The sequence below is a fragment of the Ips typographus genome, linkage group LG15, assembly GCF_016097725.1.
Source record: "Ips typographus isolate SLU linkage group LG15, UJ_Ityp_2.0, whole genome shotgun sequence".
NCBI lineage: Eukaryota > Metazoa > Arthropoda > Insecta > Coleoptera > Curculionidae > Ips > Ips typographus.
In genome coordinates, this window is record NC_138436.1 from 8,311,664 (window position 1) to 8,338,034 (window position 26,371).

The 26,371-nt window shown below is 39.0% G+C and overlaps 1 protein-coding gene and 1 long non-coding RNA gene across 2 annotated transcripts; both read left to right on the top strand.

Moving 5' to 3' along the window:
• The first annotated feature begins 1,605 nt into the window (after window positions 1–1,605).
• Window positions 1,606–12,521, top strand: LOC145738514 (uncharacterized). Its single transcript, XM_081993366.1, has 2 exons — window positions 1,606–1,831; window positions 11,422–12,521. The coding sequence occupies exons 1-2, from the start codon at window positions 1,798–1,800 to the stop codon at window positions 12,255–12,257; spliced, it is 870 nt and encodes a 289-aa protein (XP_081849492.1). The 5' UTR covers window positions 1,606–1,797; the 3' UTR covers window positions 12,258–12,521.
• Window positions 12,522–17,039: 4,518 nt separating this feature from the next.
• Window positions 17,040–20,881, top strand: LOC145738526 (uncharacterized). The gene is made up of 2 exons (XR_014180782.1): window positions 17,040–17,609; window positions 17,777–20,881. It is a non-coding gene; the product is annotated as an uncharacterized LOC145738526 (long non-coding RNA).
• Window positions 20,882–26,371: the final 5,490 nt, after the last annotated feature.

Below are 26,371 nucleotides of genomic sequence, written 5' to 3' on the forward strand. Positions count from 1 at the left end.
ATCGCCTGTAAAACCCACTTGGACTGAGAAAATGGCTGTTTTAAGTACATTTTTGGAATCCTCACTTAATTTCCTATCTGATGACATAAAAAAACATTTTAAAATTTGGTACAGTCAGGGAGAAAAGTGGTGTCAAAGTTTGAAGTGCCAGAAAGACAGGTTGAAAGGACAGTCAGAGACAAAATCGCTTCTAAAACCCACTTGGAGTGGGAAAATGACAGTTTTAAGCACATTTTTGGAATCCTCACTAAATTTCCTATTCAATGACGTAAAAAACACCAGGAAATTGAGTACAGTCAGGGAGAAAAATAGTGTTAAACTTTGAACTACCAGAAAGACAGCTAGAAAAGACAGTCTGGGACAAAATCGCTTGTAAAACTCACTTGGAGTGAGAAAATGACAGTTTTAAGCACATTTTTGGAATCCTCACTAAATTTCCTATCTGATGACGTAAAAAAACATTTTAAAATTTGGTACAGTCAGGGAGAAAAGCGGTGTTAAAATTTGAACTGTCAGAAACACAGTTTAAAAGGACAGTCAAGGAAAAAATCGCTTGTAAAACCCACTTGGAGTAAAAAAATGACAGTTGTAAGCACATTTTTGGAATCCTCACTAAATTTCCCATCAAATGACATAAAAAACACTTTAAAATTAAGTACAGTCAGGGAGAAAAGTGGTGTCAAAGTTTAAACTGCCAGAAAGACAGTTTGACAGGACAGTCAGAGACAAAATCGCTTGTAAAACCCACTTGGAGTGAGAAAATTACAATTTTAAGCACATTTTTGGAATCCCCACTAAATTCCCTACCAAATGACATAAAAAAACACTAGAAAATTAAGTACAGTCAGGGAGAAAAGTGGTGTTAAACTTTAAACTGCCAGAAAGACAGTTTGTAAGGACAGTCAGGTACAAAATCACCTATAAAACCCACTTGGAGTGGGAAAATGACAGTTTTAAGCACATTTTTGGAATCCCCACTAAATTCCCTATCAAACGACATAAAAAAACACTAAAAAATTTAGTACAGTCAGGGAGAAAACTGGTGTTAAAATTTAAACTGCCAGAAAGACAGTTTGTAAGGACAGTCAGGTACAAAATCACCTATAAAACCCACTTGGAGTGGGAAAATGACAGTTTCAAGCACATTTTTGGAATCCTCACTAAATTCCCTACCAAACGACATAAAAAAACACTAAAAAATTTAGTACAGTCAGGGAGAAAAATGGTGTTAAACTTTAAACTACCAGAAAGACAGTTTGACTGGACAGTCAAGGACAAAATCACCTATAAAACCCACTTGGAGTGGGAAAATGACAGTTTTAAGCACATTTTCGAAATCCTCACTAAATTTCCCATCCAATGACATAAAAAAAACACTAAAAAATCCAGTACAGTCGGGGGGAAAATTCAAAAAACCACCCCTCGAGTCCGCGGGCGTAAACTTGGTTCACCAGGTCTCCTCCACCACCCCCGCCAGAGCCTCGGCTCCTTCTGCCAGCGTGCTCGTTCCGCCAACCCCCTACTCACCCTCCAACCCCCCACCACCCCGTTTGGCGGCAAAAGGGGTGGGGAGGGGGTTGGACCGTACTCGTTTAGCGTAGGTCACATCCTTCCAGTGTACATTCTGGTCAGTGCACGTTTCAGTGTCGATCCGATCACTACGCGGTGTTGCTCCAATTACTCCAACCGACCCGATCGAGTAGTAGTAGATCGTCGATTGTTATTTTTCGTGTTTTTTTGTTTTTTTTTTGGTGTTAGTGTGCCATGAACCATTTTGTGTGCGACCGAACGTAGAATATGCCGCTGTTACAGGAAAACACTACGAAACGAGGTACGTTTACACCAATTTTAGTGTTTTTTTTTTTGGTGTTTTTCTAGTTTACCTTACACCCTGTATAGTGCACTAAATTGCGCAATTTTCCCGTGTAAACTCGATTTTTTACGCACCCTGTACCACAATTTTCACCCCCCTTACACCACCAAAAGTGGAATAGTTTTCAAAATTTTCAAAATTCTGTATCTCGGTTGTTATGGGAGTTTTGGTGACCGAAAAAATCTCAAAATTTTCCTCACAAAACGCTCTTTATTTTTGCTCTCCCGTGAAGTTTTCGTAACTTTTACCGTTTGTGAGTTATTTAGCGAAAACTGGTTTGGTGCAACCAAACCAGTTTTCTAAAATTTGAACACCCTGTAACTCGGTTATTTTTTGGATTTCCTGGTGTTTTAACCACTCAAATTAACCGTCTCGAGCTGCTCTTTTCAATGATGTAAAGCAAAAAATTCTAACTAAAAAGATACGTACAGGGTGGCCAAAAATAGTAATTCACCATACTTTTCGTGCACACTCTGTATAGTGGAAGCAAAAACGGTCCTGGAGATTCACGGTGTTGGGTCAAATAGTTGATTAGGAACATTTTTGGTCTCTTTCAAGTTTTTTGTAACTGTCACCGTTTCTGAGTTATTTAGCAAAAACTGGTTTAGTGCAACAAATTGTTGAAATTGTGGTCTAAAATTTGAACACCCTGTAACTCGGTTATTTTTCGGTTTTCGATAACGAGAAAAACCTCAAAATATTTTCCATAAAATTCTCTTTATTTTTGGTCTCTTGTCAAATTTTCGTTTCTCTAACCGTTCCGGAGATATTCAATATTTTTGATTTTTTGTTTGGAAAAATGTCACAAAATTTTCAAAATTCCGTATCTCGGTTATTTTTCCAGTTTCAGTGACCGTAAAAATGTCAAAATATTCGTCTTGAACTGCTCTATCATCTCCTGCAAGCAGCAGCACGATTAAGAGTATACAGGGTGTTCAAAAAAACAAAAGAAATTTGTCAGTAAGGCTCTTCCAATTGTGACCGCGTTTACCTCATTTTAAATAAGTGACACTGGTGTAAATTAGGTCGTTTGGACGTAGAAAGCAATTTTGAACATTTTTGGTCTCTTGCTAAATTTCCGTATCTCCCATCGTTCGGGAGATATTCAATATTTTTGATTTTTTTTTGGAAAATTGTCAGAAAATTTTGAAAATTCCGTATCTCGGTTGTTTTTCCAGTTTTGGTGACCGTAAAAATGTCAAAATATTCGTCTTGAACTGCTCTATCATCTCCTGCAAGCAGCAGCGCGATTAAGAGTATACAGGGTGTCCAAAAAAACAAAAGAAATTTGTCAGTAAGGCTCTTCCAGTTGTGACCGCGTTTACCCCATTTTAAATAGGTGAAACTGGTGTAAACCTAGTCAACCGAGTGCAAAAAGTGATTCTGAACATTTTTGGTCTCTTGCTAATTTTTTGTAACTCTAACCGTTTCCAAGATATGCGACTTTTTTGACTTGGCAAGCAAAGTTGTCGTTTAGGGCGATTTTTGCATCCCACACGGTGCGCATTTGCCATTAGTTACTAAGGAATTTTTGAAGCCAGTTTGGTCCTTATTGTTTTAGCGGTTTAGGATGATGATGCACAATGTACAGTCACTGTTAAAAGTCGATTTTTCGGGTCGATAAGTGATTGTAAACCCGTTTCTTTGGTGTGAAAGAAAAAAAAATTTGAAAGTAGCCATTTTTGCCTGATAATGGATCTAATTTAATATTAATTCAGTGCGAGAGTGTACATACGTACAGGAAATGTTTTTTTTTTCTTTTGATTAATCAAACGCCCAATTTAATCGTCTCTACCAAATTAAAATGGCGGCCCGAGGCGATTAAAACCAAAAAAAAATTAGCGACTTACGGTCGAATTTCCCTTGTCGCTTTTCTCCCTGACTGTACTCAATTTCCTAGTGTTTTTTTACGTCATTGGATAGGAAATTTAGTGAGGATTCCAAAAATGTGCTTGAAACTGTCATTTTGTCACTCCAAGTGAGTTTTACAAGTGATTTTGTTCCTGACTGTCTTTTAAAACTGTCTTTTTGGCAGTTTAAACTTTGACACAACTTTTCTACCTGACTGTACCAAATTTTAAAATGTTTTTTTATGTCATTAGATAGGAAATTTAGTGAGGATTCCAAAAATGTGCTTAAAACTGTCATTTTGCCATTCCAAGTGGGTTTTACAAGTGATTTTGTCCCTGACTGTCTTTTAAAACTGTCTTTTTGGCAGTTTAAACTTTGACACCACTTTTCTACCTGACTGTACCAATTTTTAAAATGTTTTTTTACGTCATTGGATAGGAAATTTAGTGAGGATTCCAAAAATGTGCTTAAAATAGTCATTTTCTCACTCCAAATGGGTTTTACAAGTAATTTTGTCCCTGACTGTCTTGTCAAACTGTCTTTCTGGCAGTTTAAACTTTGACACAACTTTTCTACCTGACTGTACCAAATTTTTAAGTGTTTTTCTATGTTATTGGATAGGAAATTTAGTGAGGATTCCAAAAATGTGCTTAAAACTGTCATTTTCTCACTCCAAATGGGTTTTACAAGTAATTTTGTCCCTGACTGTCTTGTCAAACTGTCTTTCTGGCAGTTTAAACTTTGACACAACTTTTCTACCTGACTGTACCAAATTTTTAAGTGTTTTTCTATGTTATTGGATAGGAAATTTAGTGAGGATTCCAAAAATGTGCTTAAAACTGTCATTTTCTCACTCCAAGTGAGTTTTACAAGTGATTTTCTCCCTGACTGTATTTTCAAACTGTCTTTCCGGCAGTTTAAACTTTGACACAACTTTTCTACCTGACTGTACCAATTTTTAAAATGTTTTTTTACGTCATTAGATAGGAAATTTAGTGAGGATTCCAAAAATGTGCTTAAAACTGTCATTTTGCCATTCCAAGTGGGTTTTACAAGCGATTTTGTCCCTGACTGTCCTTTCAAACTGTCTTTTTGGTAGTTTAAACTTTGACCTCACTTTTCTCCCTGACTGTATCAAATTTTTAAGTGTTTTTCTATGTTATTGGATAGGAAATTTAGTGAGGATTCCAAAAATGTGCTTAAAACTGTCATTTTCTCACTCCAAATGGGTTTTACATGCGATTTTGTTCCTGACTGTCCTTTCAAACTGTCTTTTTGGTAGTTTAAACTTTGACACCACTTTTCTACCTGACTGTACCAAATTTTAAAATGCTTTTTTACGTCATTAGATAGGAAATTTAATGAGGATTCCAAAAATGTGCTTGAAACTGTCATTTTGTTACTCCAAGTTGGTTTTACATGCGATTTTGTTCCTGACTGTCCTTTCAAACTGTCTTTCTGGCAGTTTAAACTTTAACACCACTTTTCTACCTGACTGTACCAAATTTTAAAATGTTTTTTTACGTCATTGGATGGGAAATTTAGTGAGGATTCCAAAAATGTGCTTAAAACTGTCATTTTGCCATTCCAAGTGGGTTTTACAAGTGATTTTGTCCCTGACTGTCTTTTAAAACTGTCTTTCTGGCAGTTTCAAATTTGACCTCACTTTTCTACGTGACTGTATCAAATTTTAAAATGTTTTTTTACGTCATTAGATAGGAAATTTAGTGAGGATTCCAAAAATGTGCTTAAAACTGTAATTTTCTCACTCCAAATGGGTTTTACAAGTAATTTTGTCCCTGACTGTCTTTTCAAACTGTCTTTCTGGCAATTTAAATTTTAACACCACTTTTTTACCTGAGTGTACTCAATTTCCTGGTGTTTTTTATGTCATTAGATAGGAAATTTAGTGAGGATTCCAAAAATGTGCTTAAAACTGTCATTTTGTTACTCCAAGTTAATTTTACAAGCGATTTTGTCCCTGACTGTCCTTTCAAACTGTCTTTCTGGAAGTTCAAACTTTGACACCATTTTTCTTCCTGACTGTACTGAATTTTTTAGTGTTTTTTTATGTCGTTGGATAGGAAATTTAGTGAGGATTCCAAAAATGTGCTTAAAACTGTCATTTTGCCATTCCAAGTGGGTTTTACAAGTGATTTTGTCCCTGACTGTCTTTTAAAACTGTCTTTCTGGCAGTTTAAACTTTGACACAACTTTTCTACCTGACTGTACCAAATTTTAAAATGTTTGTTTACGTCATTAGATAGGAAATTTAGTGAGGATTCCAAAAATGTGCTTAAAACTGTCATTTTCTCACTCCAAGTGGGTTTTACAAGCGATTTTGTCCCTGACTGTCCTTTCAAACTGTCTTTGTGGAAGTTTCAAATTTGACCTCACTTTTCTCCCTGACTGTATCAAATTTTTAAGTGTTTTTCTATGTCATTGGATAGGAAATTTAGTGACGATTCCAAAAATGTGCTTAAAACAGTCATTTTCCCACTCCAAGTGGATTTTGTAGGCGATTTTGTCCCTGACTGTCTTTTAAAACTGTCTTTCTGGCAGTTTAAACTTTGACACAACTTTTCTCCCTGACTATACCAAATTTTAAAATGTTTTTTTATGTCATTAGATAGGAAATTTAGTGAGGATTCCAAAAATGTGCTTAAAACTGTCATTTTCTCACTCCAAGTGAGTTTTACAAGCGATTTTGTCCCTGACTGTCTTTTAAAACTGTCTTTCTGGCAGTTTAAACTTTGACACAACTTTTCTACCTGACTATACCAAATTTTAAAATGTTTTTTTATGTCATTAGATAGGAAATTTAGTGAGGATTCCAAAAATGTGCTTAAAACTGTCATTTTCTCACTCCAAGTGGGTTTTACAAGCGATTTTGTCCTTGACTGTCTTTTCAAACTGTCTTTCGGACAGATCAAACTTTAACACCACTTTTCTTCCTGACTGTACTGAATTTTTTAGTGTTTTTTTATGTCGTTGGATAGGAAATTTAGTGAGGATTCCAAAAATGTGCTTAAAACAGCCATTTTCTCACTCCAAGTGAGTTTTACAAGCAATTTTGTCCCTGACTGTCTTTTCAAACTGTCTTTCTGGCAGTTTAAACTTTGACACCATTTTTCTCCCTGAGTGTACTCAATTTTCTGGTGTTTTTTTACGTCATTAGATAGGAAATTTAATGAGGATTCCAAAAACGTGCTTAAAACTGTCATTTTGCCATTCCAAGTGGGTTTTACAAGTGATTTTGTCCCTGACTGTCTTTTAAAACTGTCTTTCTGGCAGTTTAAACTTTGACACAACTTTTCTACCTGACTGTACCAAATTTTAAAATGTTTGTTTACGTCATTAGATAGGAAATTTAGTGAGGATTCCAAAAACGTGCTTAAAACTGTCATTTTCTCACTCCAAGTGAGTTTTACAAGTGATTTTCTCCCTGACTGTATTTTCAAACTGTCTTTCCGGCAGTTTAAACTTTGACACAACTTTTCTACCTGACTGTACCAATTTTTAAAATGTTTTTTTACGTCATTGGATAGCAAATTTAGTGAGGATTCCAAAAATGTGCTTAAAACTGTCATTTTCTCACTCCAAGTGGGTTTTACAAGCGATTTTGTCCCTGACTGTCCTTTCAAACTGTCTTTGTGGAAGTTTCAAATTTGACCTCACTTTTCTCCTTGACTGTATCAAATTTTTAAGTGTTTTTCTATGTCATTGGATAGGAAATTTAGTGATGATTCCAAAAATGTTCTTAAAACAGTCATTTTCCCACTCCAAGTGGATTTTGTAGGCGATTTTGTCCCTGACTGTTTTGTCAAACTGTCTTTCTGACAGTTGAAATTTTGACACCACTTTTCTCCCTGACTGTACTCGATTTCTTAGTGTTTTTTTATGTCATTGGATAGGAAATTTAGTGAGGATTCCAAAAATGTGCTTAAAACTGTAATTTTCTCACTCCAAATGGGTTTTACAAGTAATTTTGTCCCTGACTGTCTTTTCAAACTGTCTTTCTGGCAATTTAAATTTTAACACCACTTTTTTACCTGAGTGTACTCAATTTCCTGGTGTTTTTTATGTCATTAGATAGGAAATTTAGTGAGGATTCCAAAAATGTGCTTAAAACTGTCATTTTGTTACTCCAAGTTAATTTTACAAGCGATTTTGTCCCTGACTGTCCTTTCAAACTGTCTTTCTGGAAGTTCAAACTTTGACACCATTTTTCTTCCTGACTGTACTGAATTTTTTAGTGTTTTTTTATGTCGTTGGATAGGAAATTTAGTGAGGATTCCAAAAATGTGCTTAAAACAGCCATTTTCCCACTCCAAGTCGCTTTTACAAGCGATTTTGTCTCTGATTTGAAAATTTGTTTGCACCAAACAATTTTTTCCTTAAAAAAACAAAAGGGGAAGAAAATGTATCCCCCCTATTAAAAATCGATAAACCAGACTAAGAATCCACCGTCAGGAAGGGTTTTAATGGCCACCCCAAAAAGCCCTTCGAAAGGGTTAGATATACGAAGGGCCTAATGAGGGAAAGAGATAATGGATTTTGCGACTGCGCCCTCTACCGTCAAAACGCGGGGAGGAGTTTGCGTTAATGATTCATTAAGGGCCGGCCCTTTATTAGTCGCCTTCTGGGCTATCTTTTTGCTTCAGTGACATTTTAACGTCAGTTGTCAAATAAGCGAGTTATTCGAGATCAAAGCAACCCGTGTCAAAAAAAAATGACACAGTTTTGTCAAGGGGTGTGTTTGACGGCCTCTAGCGGCCAAACGGTGTAACCAATCAACTCGTGGGGGGACATTTTCAGAAAGCTTACCTTCTGGACTATCTTTTTGCTTCAGTGACATTTTGACGTCAAATGTCAAATAACGCGGTTAATCAAGGTCAAAGCAGCTCGTGTCAAAAAAAAATTACACAGTTTTGTCAAGGGGTGTGTTTGACGGCCTCTAGCGGCCAAACGGTGTAACCAATCAACTCGTGGGGGGACATTTTCAGAAAGCTTACACTCTGAACTATCATTTTGCTTCAGTGACATTTTGACGTCAAATGTCAAATAAGGGAGTTATTCAAGGTCAAAGCAGCTCGTGTCAAAAAAAAATTACACAGTTTTGTCAAGGGGTGACTTTGACGGCCTCTAGCGGCCAAACGGTGTAACCAATCAGCTCATGGGGGGACATTTTCAGAAAGCTTACCTTCTGGACTATCTTTTTGCTTCAGTGACATTTTGACGTCAAATGTCAAATAAGGGAGTTATTCAAGGTCAAAGCAGCTCGTGTCAAAAAAAAATTACACAGTTTTGCCAAGGGGTGTGTTTGACGGCCTCTAGCGGCCAAACGGTGTAACCAATCAACTCGTGGGGGGACATTTTCAGAAAGCTTACACTCTGAACTATCATTTTGTTTCAGTGACATTTTGCCGTCAAATGTCAAATAAGTGACTTATTTAGGGTCAAATCCAAAACAAGTCACTTTTTCGAGTTTTTTTGACTTTTTTCAGTTATTTGCACTCCAAATTTGATTTTTTTATACACCATTGGAAAGAGAATAAAAAATGCCACAAAATGGCGTTTAAATGGATTTTCTAGCTTTTTCAGTTTTTCAGATATTTCAGTTCAAAAATTGGGCCATTTTGTGAGAGTTAAAAACGCTGTTGTCAAGCGTCAAAAGTAAAAAAAAATTGACACTAAAAAGTGTCAAAGTCACAATTAACACGAGCGTAAAAGGTTTCAAATTAACAAGTGTCAAAGTCAAAAAAAAATCCATTTTAAAGTGTCAAAAGTCAAAACATGACAACTAAAAGAGGTGCACTTAAAAGTGTAAAATTTCAAAAATTCAAGTCAAAAAAAAACGAGAAACGCTAAGTTTGAGTTGTCAAAAGTAAAAAAATTACACTGAAAAGTGTCAAAAGTAAAACTTAAAGTGTCAAAAGAGTTGTCCTAGTGTAACTTTTTTAAATGGCCCTTTAGAGCAAAGGTCATTGAGAGCAACTTTGTAGACCGCAGAATTTCCTACAACTTTACTCATTTACGCTTTTGACGTCGAGTGTCAAGTAAGCGAGTTATTCAAGGTCAAAGTGTCACAAATCACTGTAAAGTGATTTTAACGCCCTCTAGCGGCCAAACCACTCAATCAATCAACTCGAGTAATGACATTTTTGGAAAGCTCACTCTGTGACCTAGCTTTTTGATTCAGTGACATTTTGACGTCAAGTGTCAAATTACGGAGTTATTCAAGGTCAAAGCAACCCTTGTCAAAAAAGTGACAATTCTGATAATAATAACACTGGAAAGTCTGACAAATCCGGAAAAATAGTGCCGACATGACGGAAATGTCAAGTTTGACATGCCGAAAGTAAAAAAATTATTCTACATGTCAAAAGTGTTATTTAAAGTGTCAAACGTAAAAAAAATGCGTTTAAAAGGGTTTTTGGCCTGCAACTCCCTTAAACGGCCCTTTAGGGCAAAAGTCATTGGAATAAGTGTTGTAGGGAATGAAATTCCCTACAACTTTTGTTATTAGCACTTTTGCGATAACTTTTCAAATAATCGAGTTATTCAGTCTCAAACTTTTAATTACCTGCGTTGAAACTGGTCCATGAAGTTATAGAAGCTGTCAGGAGTTTGACGGCCTCTAGCGGCCAAACGGTGTAACCAATCAACTCATGAGGGGACATTTTCAGAAAGCTTACACTCTCAACTATCTTTTCACTTCTATGACATTTTGACGTCAGTTGTCAAATAAGGGAGTTATTCAAGGTCAAAGCAGCTCGTGTCAAAAAGTGACCAGTTTGTTAGGGGGTAACTTTGCCGGCCTCTAGCGGCCAAACGGTGTAACCAATCAACTCGTGGGGGGACATTTTCAGAAAGCTTACACTCTGGGCTATCTTTTTGCTTCAGTGACATTTTGACGTCAGTTGTCAAACAAGAGAGTTATTCAAGGTCAAAGCGACCCGTGTCAAAAAAGTGACAATTTCGATTGGTTAGTTTGATAATAATAACACTGAAAAGTGCAAAACGTCAAAAATTGTTAGGAAAAGTGTCAAAAGTCAAAAATTGTAACGAAAAGTGTCAAAAGTCAAACAATGACACTGACCAGTGTCAAAAGTAAAAAGTTGCACTTAAAAGTGACAAATCTGAAAAAATAGTGACGCAAAGACAGAAATGTCAAGTTTGACATGCCGAAAGTAAAAAAATATTCTACAAAGTGTTGAAATGTCAAACGTAAAAAAAAAAATCAATGTCAAAGCGACCGGTGTCAAAAAAGTGACAGTTTTGTCAGAGGGGTGTGTTTGACGGCCTCTAGCGGCCAAACGGTGTAACCAATCAACTCGTGGGGGGACATTTTCAGAAAGCTTACACTCTGGGCTATCTTTTTGCTTCTATGACATTTTGACGTCAGTTGTCAAATAACGAGGTTATTTAAGGTCAAAGCAGTTCGTGTCAAAAAAGTGACCAGTTTGTTAGGGGGTAACTTTGACGGCCTCTAGCGGCCAAACGGTGTAACCAATCAACTCGTGGGGGGACATTTTCAGAAAGCTTACACTGTGGGCTATCTTTTTGCTTCAGTGACATTTTGACGTCAAACGTCAAATAACAGAGTTATTCAAAGTCAAAGCAACCCATGTCATTAGTTAAAAAAAAAAAACAAAAGTTTAGGCGGATGATACAGCGTTTCTTGTAATTTGCAGCGTTGCTGGCCGACCAGGACCAGGACAAGCCCCACCAGCCGCTAATGTTCCAGGCGCAGGGCATCTTCAGTCCATTTCTGATGGCCAGCCAGCTGATGGCGGCCACCCTGAACCAGGGGATGTTCCACCCGCTGATGCCGCTCAACTGGCCGCCCCCATCGCCCCCCTCGCCCCCCTCCCCGGTGACGAGCAGCGAACCTCTCTCTCCCTCCCACAACAACAACAACGTGGACCCGACCAGTAAAAGAAGATGGAAGATGGAACGAGAAGAAGTGTCCCCCACGCCGTCCGAGTGCGGCGGCGCCAAAGAACCAAACAGAGAGAGACAGTTCACTTGCGGCGTGTGCAATCGCTCGTTTGGCTACAAGCACGTTCTGCAGAATCACGAACGCACGCACACCGGCGAGAAACCGTTCGAGTGCGCCGAGTGTCACAAACGATTCACTCGCGATCACCATCTGAAGACGCACATGCGCCTGCACACCGGCGAACGGCCGTATCGCTGCGACCATTGCGATCGGCAGTTTGTGCAAGTGGCCAACTTGCGCCGGCACTTGCGCGTGCACACCGGCGAGAAACCGTACCAGTGCGAGAGGTGCGCGGCCAAGTTTAGCGACTCGAACCAGTTGAAGGCGCACGCGCTCATTCACACCGACGAGAAGCCGTTTGCGTGCGACCGTTGCCGGCACAAGTTTCGCAGACGGCACCACTATTTGCAGCACAAGTGCGGCACGCCGATCACGCCCGAGCCGGACGAGCCGGAAAACTTGGCAACGTTGCCCGAACAAACCGAACCGGAGGATCTGAGTTGCAAGACGCGCATCGCGACGCGGTAGAACTGTCACCTGTCGCAGTTTGACGCCTGACGGCTGTCACCTGTCACGGTTTGACGCGTCGCCGGCTACAGAGCCGTTTGCTGGTTTTTTTTTTTGAGTCGCGTGACCCAGTTACGTCAAAATTGTGATTTTTTTGTGTGTGGATTTTTTCTTTCGCTCGTCGCTCGCTTATTTGAGCCACTTTGTATATCAATTTATACCTCAATGGAAAGCTGGTGAAAAGGGCTTTCCAGCGACGTATAAAAGTTCCTAACTAAATTGTACTGTTTGACCGCTAGAGGGCCGTAAAGTTGACCAAAATAGTTTTGAACTTTTCCAGTACACTCTTTCATTCATTCGCTCGTCGCTCGCTTATTTGGTCCACTTTGTATATCAATTTATACCTCAATGGAAAGCTGGTTAAAAGGGCTTTCCAGCGACGTATAAAAGTTGCTCACTAAATTGTACTGTTTGGCCGCTAGAGGGCCGTAAAGTTGACCAAAGTAGTTTTGAACTTTTCAGTACACTCTTTCATTCATTCGCTCGTCGCTCGCTTATTTGGTCCACTTTGTATAAACTTTTATACCTCAATGGAAAGCTGGTTAAAAGGGCTTTCCAGCGACGTATAAAAGTTCCTAACTAAATTGTACTGTTTGGCCGCTAGAGGGCCGTAAAGTTGACCAAAGTAGTTTTGAACTTTTCCAGTACACTCTTTCATTCATTCGCTCGTCGCTCGCTTATTTGGTCCACTTTGTATATCAATTTATACCTCAATGGAAAGCTGGTTAAAAGGGCTTTCCAGCGACGTATAAAAGTTCCTAACTAAATTGTACTGTTTGGCCGCTAGAGGGCCGTAAAGTTGACCAAAGTAGTTTTGAACTTTTCCAGTACACTCTTTCATTCATTCGCTCGTCGCTCGCTTATTTGGTCCACTTTGTATATCAATTTATACCTCAATGGAAAGCTGGTTAAAAGGGCTTTCCAGCGACGTATAAAAGTTCCTAACTAAATTGTACTGTTTGGCCGCTAGAGGGCCCTAAAGTTGACCAAAGTAGTTTTGAACTTTTCAGTACACTCTTTCATTCATTCGCTCGTCGCTCGCTTATTTGGTCCACTTTGTATAAACTTTTATACCTCAATGGAAAGCTGGTTAAAAGGGCTTTCCAGCGACGTATAAAAGTTCCTAACTAAATTGTACTGTTTGGCCGCTAGAGGGCCCTAAAGTTGACCTAAGCAATTTTGAACTTTTCCAGTACACTCTTTCATTCATTCCTCAATAACTCACTTATTTGGTCCACTTTGTATAAACTTTTATACCTTAATGGAAAGCTGGTTAAAAGGGCTTTCCAGCGACGTATAAAAGTTCATAACTAAATGGTACTGTTTGGCCGCTAGAGGGCCCTAAAGTTGACCAAAGTAGTTTTGAACTTTTCAGTACACTCTTTCATTCATTCGCTCGTCGCTCGCTTATTTGGTCCACTTTGTATATCAATTTATACCTCAATGGAAAGCTGGTTAAAAGGGCTTTCCAGCGACGTATAAAAGTTCCTAACTAAATTGTACTGTTTGGCCGCTAGAGGGCCGTAAAGTTGACCAAAGTAGTTTTGAACTTTTCCAGTACACTCTTTCATTCATTCGCTCGTCGCTCGCTTATTTGGTCCACTTTGTATATCAATTTATACCTCAATGGAAAGCTGGTTAAAAGGGCTTTCCAGCGACGTATAAAAGTTCCTAACTAAATTGTACTGTTTGGCCGCTAGAGGGCCCTAAAGTTGACCAAAGTAGTTTTGAACTTTTCAGTACACTCTTTCATTCATTCGCTCGTCGCTCGCTTATTTGGTCCACTTTGTATAAACTTTTATACCTCAATGGAAAGCTGGTTAAAAGGGCTTTCCAGCGACGTATAAAAGTTCCTAACTAAATTGTACTGTTTGGCCGCTAGAGGGCCCTAAAGTTGACCTAAGCAATTTTGAACTTTTCCAGTACACTCTTTCATTCATTCCTCAATAACTCACTTATTTGGTCCACTTTGTATAAACTTTTATACCTTAATGGAAAGCTGGTTAAAAGGGCTTTCCAGCGACGTATAAAAGTTCATAACTAAATGGTACTGTTTGGCCGCTAGAGGGCCCTAAAGTTGACCAAAGTAGTTTTGAACTTTTCAGTACACTCTTTCATTCATTCGCTCGTCGCTCGCTTATTTGGTCCACTTTGTATATCAATTTATACCTCAATGGAAAGCTGGTTAAAAGGGCTTTCCAGCGACGTATAAAAGTTGCTCACTAAATTGTACTGTTTGGCCGCTAGAGGGCCGTAAAGTTGACCAAAGTAGTTTTGAACTTTTCAGTACACTCTTTCATTCATTCGCTCGTCGCTCGCTTATTTGGTCCACTTTGTATAAACTTTTATACCTCAATGGAAAGCTGGTTAAAAGGGCTTTCCAGCGACGTATAAAAGTTCCTAACTAAATTGTACTGTTTGGCCGCTAGAGGGCCGTAAAGTTGACCAAAGTAGTTTTGAACTTTTCCAGTACACTCTTTCATTCATTCGCTCGTCGCTCGCTTATTTGGTCCACTTTGTATATCAATTTATACCTCAATGGAAAGCTGGTTAAAAGGGCTTTCCAGCGACGTATAAAAGTTCCTAACTAAATTGTACTGTTTGGCCGCTAGAGGGCCGTAAAGTTGACCAAAGTAGTTTTGAACTTTTCCAGTACACTCTTTCATTCATTCGCTCGTCGCTCGCTTATTTGGTCCACTTTGTATATCAATTTATACCTCAATGGAAAGCTGGTTAAAAGGGCTTTCCAGCGACGTATAAAAGTTCCTAACTAAATTGTACTGTTTGGCCGCTAGAGGGCCCTAAAGTTGACCAAAGTAGTTTTGAACTTTTCAGTACACTCTTTCATTCATTCGCTCGTCGCTCGCTTATTTGGTCCACTTTGTATAAACTTTTATACCTCAATGGAAAGCTGGTTAAAAGGGCTTTCCAGCGACGTATAAAAGTTCCTAACTAAATTGTACTGTTTGGCCGCTAGAGGGCCCTAAAGTTGACCTAAGCAATTTTGAACTTTTCCAGTACACTCTTTCATTCATTCCTCAATAACTCACTTATTTGGTCCACTTTGTATAAACTTTTATACCTTAATGGAAAGCTGGTTAAAAGGGCTTTCCAGCGACGTATAAAAGTTCATAACTAAATGGTACTGTTTGGCCGCTAGAGGGCCCTAAAGTTGACCAAAGTAGTTTTGAACTTTTCAGTACACTCTTTCATTCATTCGCTCGTCGCTCGCTTATTTGGTCCACTTTGTATATCAATTTATACCTCAATGGAAAGCTGGTTAAAAGGGCTTTCCAGCGACGTATAAAAGTTCCTAACTAAATTGTACTGTTTGGCCGCTAGAGGGCCGTAAAGTTGACCAAAGTAGTTTTGAACTTTTCCAGTACACTCTTTCATTCATTCGCTCGTCGCTCGCTTATTTGGTCCACTTTGTATATCAATTTATACCTCAATGGAAAGCTGGTTAAAAGGGCTTTCCAGCGACGTATAAAAGTTCCTAACTAAATTGTACTGTTTGGCCGCTAGAGGGCCCTAAAGTTGACCAAAGTAGTTTTGAACTTTTCAGTACACTCTTTCATTCATTCGCTCGTCGCTCGCTTATTTGGTCCACTTTGTATAAACTTTTATACCTCAATGGAAAGCTGGTTAAAAGGGCTTTCCAGCGACGTATAAAAGTTCCTAACTAAATTGTACTGTTTGGCCGCTAGAGGGCCCTAAAGTTGACCTAAGCAATTTTGAACTTTTCCAGTACACTCTTTCATTCATTCCTCAATAACTCACTTATTTGGTCCACTTTGTATAAACTTTTATACCTTAATGGAAAGCTGGTTAAAAGGGCTTTCCAGCGACGTATAAAAGTTCATAACTAAATGGTACTGTTTGGCCGCTAGAGGGCCCTAAAGTTGACCAAAGTAGTTTTGAACTTTTCAGTACACTCTTTCATTCATTCGCTCGTCGCTCGCTTATTTGGTCCACTTTGTATATCAATTTATACCTCAATGGAAAGCTGGTTAAAAGGGCTTTCCAGCGACGTATAAAAGTTGCTCACTAAATTGTACTGTTTGACCGCTAGAGGGCCGTAAAGTTGACCAAAGTAGTTTTGAACTTTTCAGTACACTCTTTCATTCATTCGCTCGTCGCTCGCTTATTTGGTCCACTTTGTATAAACTTTTATACCTCAATGGAAAGCTGGTTAAAAGGGCTTTCCAGCGACGTATAAAAGTTCATAACTAAATGGTACTGTTTGGCCGCTAGAGGGCCCTAAAGTTGACCAAAGTAGTTTTGAACTTTTCAGTACACTCTTTCATTCATTCGCTCGTCGCTCGCTTATTTGGTCCACTTTGTATATCAATTTATACCTCAATGGAAAGCTGGTTAAAAGGGCTTTCCAGCGACGTATAAAAGTTGCTCACTAAATTGTACTGTTTGACCGCTAGAGGGCCGTAAAGTTGACCAAAGTAGTTTTGAACTTTTCAGTACACTCTTTCATTCATTCGCTCGTCGCTCGCTTATTTGGTCCACTTTGTATAAACTTTTATACCTCAATGGAAAGCTGGTTAAAAGGGCTTTCCAGCGACGTATAAAAGTTCCTAACTAAATTGTACTGTTTTTCTCAATAACTCGCTTATTCCAATAAACTCAATAACTCACTTTTATACCTCAATGGAAAGCTGGTTAAAAGGGCTTTCCAGCGACGTATAAAAGTTCCTAACTAAATTGTACTGTTTTTCTCAATAACTCGCTTATTTGGTCCACTTTGTATAAACTTTTATACCTCAATGGAAAGCTGGTTAAAAGGGCTTTCCAGCGACGTATAAAAGTTCCCAACTGAATTGTACTGTTTGACCGCTAGAGGGCCGTAAAGTTGACCAAAGTAGTTTTGAACTTTTCAGTACACTTTTTCATTCATTCGCTCGTCGCTCGCTTATTTGGTCCACTTTGTATATCAATTTATACCTCAATGGAAAGCTGGTTAAAAGGGCTTTCCAGCGACGTATAAAAGTTCCTAACTAAATTGTACTGTTTGGCCGCTAGAGGGCCCTAAAGTTGACCAAAGTAGTTTTGAACTTTTCAGTACACTCTTTCATTCATTCGCTCGTCGCTCGCTTATTTGGTCCACTTTGTATAAACTTTTATACCTCAATGGAAAGCTCGTTAAAAGGGCTTTCCAGCGACGTATAAAAGTTGCTCACTAAATTGTACTGTTTGACCGCTAGAGGGCCCTAAAGTTGACCTAAGTAACTTTGAACTTTTCCAGTACACTCTTTCATTCATTACTCAATAACTCGCTTATTTGACACTTGACGTCAAAATGTCACTGAATCGAAAAGCTAGGTCACAGAGTGAGCTTTCCAAAAATGTCATTACTCGAATTGATTGGTTGAGTGGTTTGGCCGCTAGAGGGCGTTTAATTCACTTTACAGTGATTTATGACACTTTGACCTTGAATAACTCGCTTATTTGACACTTGACGTCAAAAGCGTAAATGAGAAGAGTTGTAGGAAATTCTGCGGTCTACAAAGTTGCTCTCAATGACCTTTGCTCTAAAGGGCCATTTAAGAAAGTTACACTCGGACAACTCTTTTGACACTTTAAGTTTTACTTTTGACACTTTTCAGTGTAATTTTTTTACTTTTGACAACTCAAACTTGGCGTTTCTCGGTTTTTTTGACTTGAAATTTTGAGATTTTACACTTTTAAGTGCACCTCTTTTAATTGTCATGTTTTGACTTTTGACACTTTAAAATGGAATTTTTTTTTTGACTTTGACACTTGTTAATTTGTAACCTTTTGCACTCGCGTTAATTGTGACTTTGACACTTTGTAGTGTCAATTTTTTTTTACTTTTGACACTTGACAACAGCGTTTTTCTCACTAAATGTCCCAAATTTTTGAATTGAAATATCTGAAAAACTGAAAAAGCTAGAAAATCCGCTTAAACGCCATTTTGTAGCGTTTTTTATTCTCTTTCCAATGGTGTATAAAAAAAGTGCAAATAAGTGAAAAAAGTCAAAAAAACTCGAAAAAGTGACAGTTTTGGATTTGACCCTAAATAAGTCACTTAATTGACACTTGACGTCAAAATGTCACTAAAGCAAAAAAATAACTCACATTCTAAGCTTTGGTGTGATTGAGTACTCTGTTTCTAGCCTCCAGAGGGCGTCAAAGTCAGAAACTGCCTCCATTCTGACACTGGTTGCTTTGACGTTGAATAACCTGTCAATTTGACAAGTTACGTCAAAATGTCACATGACCTATTTTGTAGCCCGCAGTTTAAGCTTTCCAAAAATATCCCCCCACGTATTAATTCGTTACACCGTTTGGCCGCTAGAGGGCGTTAAATAAGTTGTTGTTAACTAGCAAGCCATTTCTGTTTTTTTCCTCTGACACTCTTACAGTCAATCCTCAATAACTCGCTTATCTGACAAGTTACGTCAAAATGTCATAGAAGCGAAAAGATAGAGCATGGTTTAAGCTTTCAAAAAATGTCCCCGCTTGAGTTGGTTGGTTACACCGTTTGGCCGCTAGAGGTCGTCAAAGTTGCCTCTAACAAAATTGACACTTTTTTGACACCAGTCGCTTTGACCTTAATTTAACGTTTGAAATTTCAAATTGTATGACTTTTGACACTTTCTATTACCATTTTTGACGTTTTACACTTTTCAGTGTTATTATTATCATCCTAACCAATCAAAATTGTCACTTTTTTGACACGGGTTGCTTTGACCTTGAATAACTCCTTTATTTGACAACTGACGTCAAAATGTCATAGAAGCAAAAAGATAGTCCGGAGTGTAAGCTTTCTGAAAATGTCCCTTCATGAGTTAATTGGTTACACCGTTTGGCCGCTAGAGGCCGTCAAAGTCACCCCCTGACAAAACTGTCACTTTTTTTTAACACAAGACAGTTTAACCTTGAATAACCTCGTTATTTGACAACTGACGTTAAAATGTCATAGAAGCAAAAAGATAGTCCGGGACGTAAGCTTTCTGAAAATGTCCCTACACGAGTTGATTGGTTACACCGTTTGGCCGCTAGAGGCCGTCAAAGTCACCCGTGACAAAACTGTCACTTTTTTTTAACACAAGATACTTTGACCATGAATAACATCGTTATTTGACAACTGACGTTAAAATGTCATAGAAGCAAAAAGATAGTCCGGGACGTAAGCTTTCTGAAAATGTCCCTACACGAGTTGATTGGTTACACCGTTTGGCCGTTAGAGGTCGTCAAAGTCACCCCCTAACAAAACTGTCACTTTTTTTGACACTCTTTCCTTCAATCCTCGATAACTCACTCATTTGACAACTGACGTCAAAATGTCATAGAAACAAAAAGATAGTCCAAAGTGTAAGCTTTCTGAAAATATGCCCACACGAGTTGATTGGTTACACCGTTTGGCCGCTAGAGGCCGTCAAAGTCACCCCTAACAAAATTGTCACTTTTTTTTTGACACTCTTTCGTTCAATCCTCGATAACTAACTTATTTGACAACTGACGTCAAAATGTCATAGAAACAAAAAGATAGTCCAAAGTGTAAGCTTTCTGAAAATATGCCCACACGAGTTGATTGGTTACACCGTTTGGCCGCTAGAGGCCGTCAAAGTCACCCCTAACAAAACTGTCACTTTTTTTGACACTCTTTCCTTCAATCCTCCATAACTAACTCAATTGACCACTGACGTCAAAATGTCATAGAAGCGAAAAGATAGTCCAGAGCGTAAGCTTTCCGAAAATGCCCGAAAAACATGGGTTACCCCCTTTAGGGCTCCCGCTAGAGGGCGTTCAAGTTCAAGGGCCGCACGACCGGTCCAACAAACTAGATTCGTCGGTTAATGGGGCGCGATTGTTCCGACGATCTAGCAGGCTAGAGTTACTGGGGGTCACGTGACCTTTGGTCACGGCCGTTACGTCACGACCACGTGTCCACCCTGTACATAGAAATAACAATAATAATTTACATATCCGGAATCAATATTACTTATAAGTGTGTGCGTAATGTAAAAATTCTAACCTAAAATCGTGTGGCTGTTGTAAATTTGTTGATTTTTACTTTTTTTACGTTTTTGTTTGTTTGCGCACCCTGTTAAAGCCCTTGACTGAATGAATATACAGGGTGACCAAAAATTAAAAAAAAAAAAAGGGCTTTAAAAGGGATGTCCCCCCCCCCCCTACCCCCCCCCACCATTTTTGTATACGTTCAAGTACCTCAGAAACGTCATAAGACTGATTTTAAAAATTACAAAAAATTTTGTACATTTAACGAACCACCCTGTATATATTATATATAAATATTATATATTTTTCAAATTTGTATTGTACATAGTATATAAGTACCTAAACTGTACAAACTACCTCAATTCGAGTACAAAATAGTAGTAAATAATGTTTCTATTTGTTAGGTTAAGATTTAAGGGTCCCCCCCCCCTTTTTCCCCCCCCCCTTCCCTGTCCAATCAAAATTGTGCACCCCCCCCCCCTTTTCCTCCCCCCCCCTACTTTCAATGTTTGTGATCGAATTTTGATGTATCCATCGATGTGTCAATATTTCATATTTTTCATTATTAAACTATTTTTGTTCGTTGATTGGTCGTTTTATTATACCGGGTGGGGCGAAAAATGTTGACAGTGGTCTCAAATGTTCGATGACAGTTTTTGCTTAATAACTCGCTTATTTACCACCTTTTCTGGATATATTTGTACGTCAATGGATTGCTGATGAAACGGGCTTTCCATTGAGGTATAAATGTTATGGGGTTGGTGGTTTGGTTTGGCCGGTAGAGGGCGTCAAAGTTGACTCTTGTAATTTGGAGTTTTTTCCGGTGCAGTGTCATTCATTCGTCAATAACTCCCTAATTTGTGACGTTTTGTATAAACTTTTATACGTCAATGGATAGGTAATGAAATGGGCTTTCTAACGATATGGCAACATGGGTTGATAGGTTGCACCGTTTGGCCGCTAGAGGGCGTCAAAGTTGACCTTAGTAATTTCCCTTTTTACACTCGTTAATGTCATATGTGACTTTGTGTCAATTTTTTTTACTTTTGACACTTGACAACAGCGCTTTTCGCTCTCGCAAAATCGACCCAATTTTTGCAAATAACAGAAAAAAAGTCAAAAAAACTCGGTTTTAGGTCAAAAATTGACAGTTTTTGATTTGACCTTAAATCAGTCGCTTATTTGACACTTGACGTCAAAATGTCACTGAAGCAAAAAGATAGCTCACAGTGAGAGCTTTCCAAAAATGTCATTACATAAGTTGATTGATTAAGTGGTTTCGGCGCTAGAGGGCGTTAAAGTGACGCGAGTCACTTTAGAGTGGTTTTTTGACACTTTTGACACTTTGACCGTCAATAACTCGCTTATTTGACACTTGACGTCAAAATGTCACTGAATCAAAAAGATAGCTTACTGTAAGTGCTTTCCAAAAATGTCATTACTTAAGTTGATTAGTTAAGTGGTTTGGCCGCTAGAGGATGTCAAATGGACGTAAGTCACTCTACAGTGGTTTTTTTGACACTTTAACCTTGAATAACTCGCTTATTTGACACTTGACGTCAAAATGTCACTGAATCAAAAAGATAGCTTACTGTAAGTGCTTTCCAAAAATGTCATTACTTAAGATGATTAGTTAAGTGGTTTGGCCGCTAGAGCGCGTCAAAGTGACGTAAGTCACCTTACAGTGGTTTTTTGACACTTTAACCTTAAATAACTCGCTTATTTGACACTTGACGTCAAAATGTCACTGAAGCAAAAAGATAGCTCACAGTGAGAGCTTTCCAAAAATGTCATTACTTGAGTTGATTGATTAAGTGGTTTGCCCGCTAGAGGGCGTCAAAGTGACGCAAGTCACTCTAGAGTAGTTTTTTGACACTTTTGTCACTTTAACCTTGAATAACTCGCTTATTTGACACTTGACGTCAAAATGTCACTGAAGCAAAAAGATAGCTTACAGTGAGAGCTTTCCAAAATTGTCATTACTTGAGTTGATTGATTAAGTGGTTTGCCCGCTAGAGGGCGTCAAAGTGACGCGAGTCACTCTAGAGTGGTTTTTTGACACTTTTGACACTTTAACCTTGAATACCTCGCTTATTTGACACTTGACGTCAAAATGTCACTGAAGCAAAAAGATAGCTCACAGTAAGCGCTTTTCAAAAATGTCATTACATAAGTTGATTGGTTAAGTGGTTTGGGCGCTAGAGGGCGTTAAAGTGACGCGAGTCACTTTAGAGTGGTTTTTTGACAAATTTGGCACTTTAACCTTGAATAACTCGCTTATTTGACACTTGACATCAAAATGTCACTGAAGCAAAAAGATAGCTCACGGTGAGAGCTTTCCAAAAATGCCATTACTTAAGTTGATTGATTAAGTGGTTTGGCCGCTAGAGGGCGTCAAAGTGACGCAAGTCACTCTAGAGTGATTTTTTGACACTTTTGACACTTTAACCTTGAGTACCGCGTTTATTTGACACTTGACGTCAAAATGTCACTGAAGCAAAAAGATAGCTCACGGTGAGAGCTTTCCAAAAATGTCATAATTTAAGTTGATTGGTTAAGTGGTTTGGCCGCTAGAGGACGTCAAAGTCACTAGCAGACAAAAACAATGTTTTCTTGACACTTGTCCCTTTGACCTCGAATAACTCGCTTATTTGACAGTTGACGTCAAAATGTCACTGAAACAATAATGTAGCCCAAAGTGTCAGCTTTCAGAAAATATGATCTAATCACGTGATTGATTGGACGGTTTGGCCGCTAGAGGACGTCAAACTCACTATAAACGACAAAAACACTGTTTTCTTGACACTTGTCTCTTTGTCACTGAATAACTCGCTTATTTGACACTTGACGTCAAAATGTCACTGAAGCAAAAAGATAGCTGACAGTGAGAGCTTTCCAAAAATGTCATTACATAAGTTGATTGGTTAAGTGGTTTGGCCGCTAGAGGACGTCAAAGTCACTATAGACGACAAAAACACTGTTTTCTTGACACTTGTCTCTTTGTCACTGAATAACTCGCTTATTTGACACTTGACGTCAAAATGTCACTGAAGCAAAAAGATAGCTCACAGTGAGAGCTTTCCAAAAATGTCATTACATAAGTTGATTGGTTAAGTGGTTTGGCCGCTAGAGGACGCCAAAGTCACTATAGACGACAAAAACACTGTTTTCTTGACACTTGTCTCTTTGTCACTGAATAACTCGCTTATTTGACACTTGACGTCAAAATGTCACTGAAGCAAAAAGATAGCTCACAGTGAGAGCTTTCCAAAAATGTCATTACATAAGTTGATTGGTTAAGTGGTTTGGCCGCTAGAGGACGCCAAAGTCACTATAGACGACAAAAACACTGTTTTCTTGACACTTGTCTCTTTGTCACTGAATAGCTCGCTTATTTGACACTTGACGTCAAAATGTCACTGAAGCAAAAAGATAGCCCACAGTCAGGGCTTTCCAAAAATGTCTCCTCAGGGGGTGGTTGGGAGGTGGGGGGGGGTGGAAATGACAAAACAAAAGGTGACGCCAATTTTTCGGGGGTAAAACGCGTAATTGGCCCTTTGAGATAGTGACAGTGATACTCTTGTTGTTGCGTGCCTCCGGCTGGCACCTGCTGCGTTGCCATGGTGACGCTTATCATCCCCCTGGAGGCGGGGGTGGGGGGGGTAAACGAAAAAAAAAATGCGAGGGGTGGCTGGAACGCGGAAAAAAACCCCCAAATGGGGTGGCGGGGGGGGTGGTAGGGGTGAGAGAGAGGGGGGGACTCAAATAAAGAAGAACTGAGAGGGAAAAAAAAAAACCGGATCAATATTAACTCTTTCCCGGCCTCGTAGCTAAGGGCCACCCTTTTAAAAAAAATGCGACGCATAAATTTCGGCCCTTAAGGGCCCCGAAATTTCGATCGACCGTATCTTCGTTATTTTGCAAATTAGCGAAAAATTTTAGAGAAGCAAAGTTGTAGGGAATTTCATTCTCTACAAGGTTGCTTCTGAGCCTTTTTGCCCTTAAGGGCCGTTTAAGGGAGCTGCAGGCCGAAAACTGTCTGCGATGTACTCCAGTGCTTCAATAACTCCAAAATGAGGTTTAACAGAGCGTAGCTCCGTTATTTGAGCAGTTAAAGCAAAAGTGTAAATAAGGAGAGTTGTAGGGAATTTCACGCTCTACAAGATTGCTTCTATGAATTTTTGCCCTAAAGGGCCGTTTAAGGGAGCTACAGGCCGAAAACTGTCTGCGATGCACTCAGGTGCTTAAATAACTCCAAAATGAAAGTTCAACAGTGTGTAGCTTCGTTATTTGAGGAGCTACAGCAAAATTGTAAATAAGGAGAGTTGTAGGGAATTTTACGCTCTACAAGATTGCTTCTATGAATTTTTGCCCTAAAGGGCCATTTAAGGGAGTTACAGACCCAAACTCCAAAATGGAGGTTCAACAGAGCGTAGCTCCGTTATTTGAGGAGCTACAGCAAAAGTGGAAATAAGGAGAGTTGTAGGGAATTTTACGCTCTACAAGATCGCTTCTATGAATTTTTGCCCTAAAGGGCCGTTTAAGGGAGCTACAGGCCGAAAACTGTCTGCGATGCACTCAGGTGCTTAAATAACTCCAAAATGAAAGTTCAACTGTGTGTAGCTCCGTTATTTGAGGAGCTACAGCAAAATTGTAAATAAGGAGAGTTGTAGGGAATTTTACGCTCTACAAGATTACTTCTAAGCATTTTTGCCCTCAAGGGCCTCCCAAGGGAGATAATTTCAAAAAACTGTCTTGACGCACCAAAACTGCTTGGAAACCACTATCACTCAATTCAACCGGTCACATCTCCGTTATTTGCGAAAATATCGCAAAATCTCAAAGAGGTAAAGTTGTAGGGAATCATCTTCTCTACAAGAGTGCCAAAGGGCAATTTTGCCCTACGGGGCCCCCAGAACGAGATAACTCCAAAAAACTGAAAAAATCTTAAAAACACTTAATTCGTCCAAACAAAAGGGCTAGATGTAGGGCGACCTTGCGATTTCCACGAAACCCCAACATATGCCATCATTATTAAGGGCAGAAAAGGGAATTTTAGGCAAAAAAACCGCCCTCTAACGGGTGCATGGAGTTTTTACCGCCCGCACCATTTTGCGGCCCTGTGCGGCAAACTGGCGCGGGCCCTAAAGGGTTGGTGCGGGCGGGCATTTTCTAGGGCTTGCACACGTTTCGCTGATGCATTCTTTTTACCTTCTTCAGGTTTTTGAAGGGCCCCATCGTGTGCCGAAAGCGCGTCAGATGACTTGCGGCACGGTGGTAGAAAAAAAAGGGTGTTTTGGCCCTTTTTTTGCCCTTCTGGCCCTTATTTTTTTGCCAGAGCGAAATTAGGTCACTGGTTGCCGCACGAGCCCTAAAAGGGCTACAAATTGGTAAAAAAATCAAGTTGGTAGCCCTTTTGGTTTCCGAGATATTTTAGTTTAAAGTTTCACCCCTGAAACTTCATTCTGGTTTGCTTCGCAAAATTTTGAAGGGCTGTAGTGCCTTTACTTTATAACCTTTTTGCTTATATTATGATATCTTCTTGAAGGGCTTGAAAAGGGCTACAAACTGAAAAAAAAATCAACTTTGCAGCCCTTTAGGTTCCCAAGATATTTTAGTTTAAAGTTTCACCCTTCAAACACCATTCTGGTTTTGCTTTGCAAACTTTGAAGGGCTGTAGTACCTTTACTTTATAACCTTTTTGCTTATATTATGATATCTTCTTAAAGGGCTTGAAAAGGGCTACAAACTGAAAAAAAAATCAAGTTGGTAGCCCTTTAGGTTTCCAAGATATTTTAGTTTAAAGTTTCACCCTTGAAACTCCATTCTGGTTTGCTTCGCAAAACTTTGAAGGGCTGTAGTACCTTTACTTTATAACCTTTTTGCTTATATTATGATATCTTCTTAAAGGGCTTGAAAAGGGCTACAAACTGAAAAAAAAATCAAGTTGGTAGCCCTTTAGGTTCCCAAGATATTTTAGTTTAAAGTTTCACCCTTGAAACTCCATTCTGGTTTGCTTCGCAAAACTTTGAAGGGCTGTAGTACCTTTACTTTATAACCTTTTTGCTTATATTATG

What these genes read in the sequence shown, in the direction of transcription:
- LOC145738514 (XM_081993366.1), top strand. Translation starts at nt 1,798, where the DNA reads ATGCCGCTGTTACAGGAAAACACTACGAAACGAG. An exon ending in GGAAAACACTACGAAACGAG is followed by an intron (nt 1,832 to 11,421) that starts GTACGTTTACAC and finishes TGTAATTTGCAG; the next exon opens with CGTTGCTGGCCGACCAGGAC.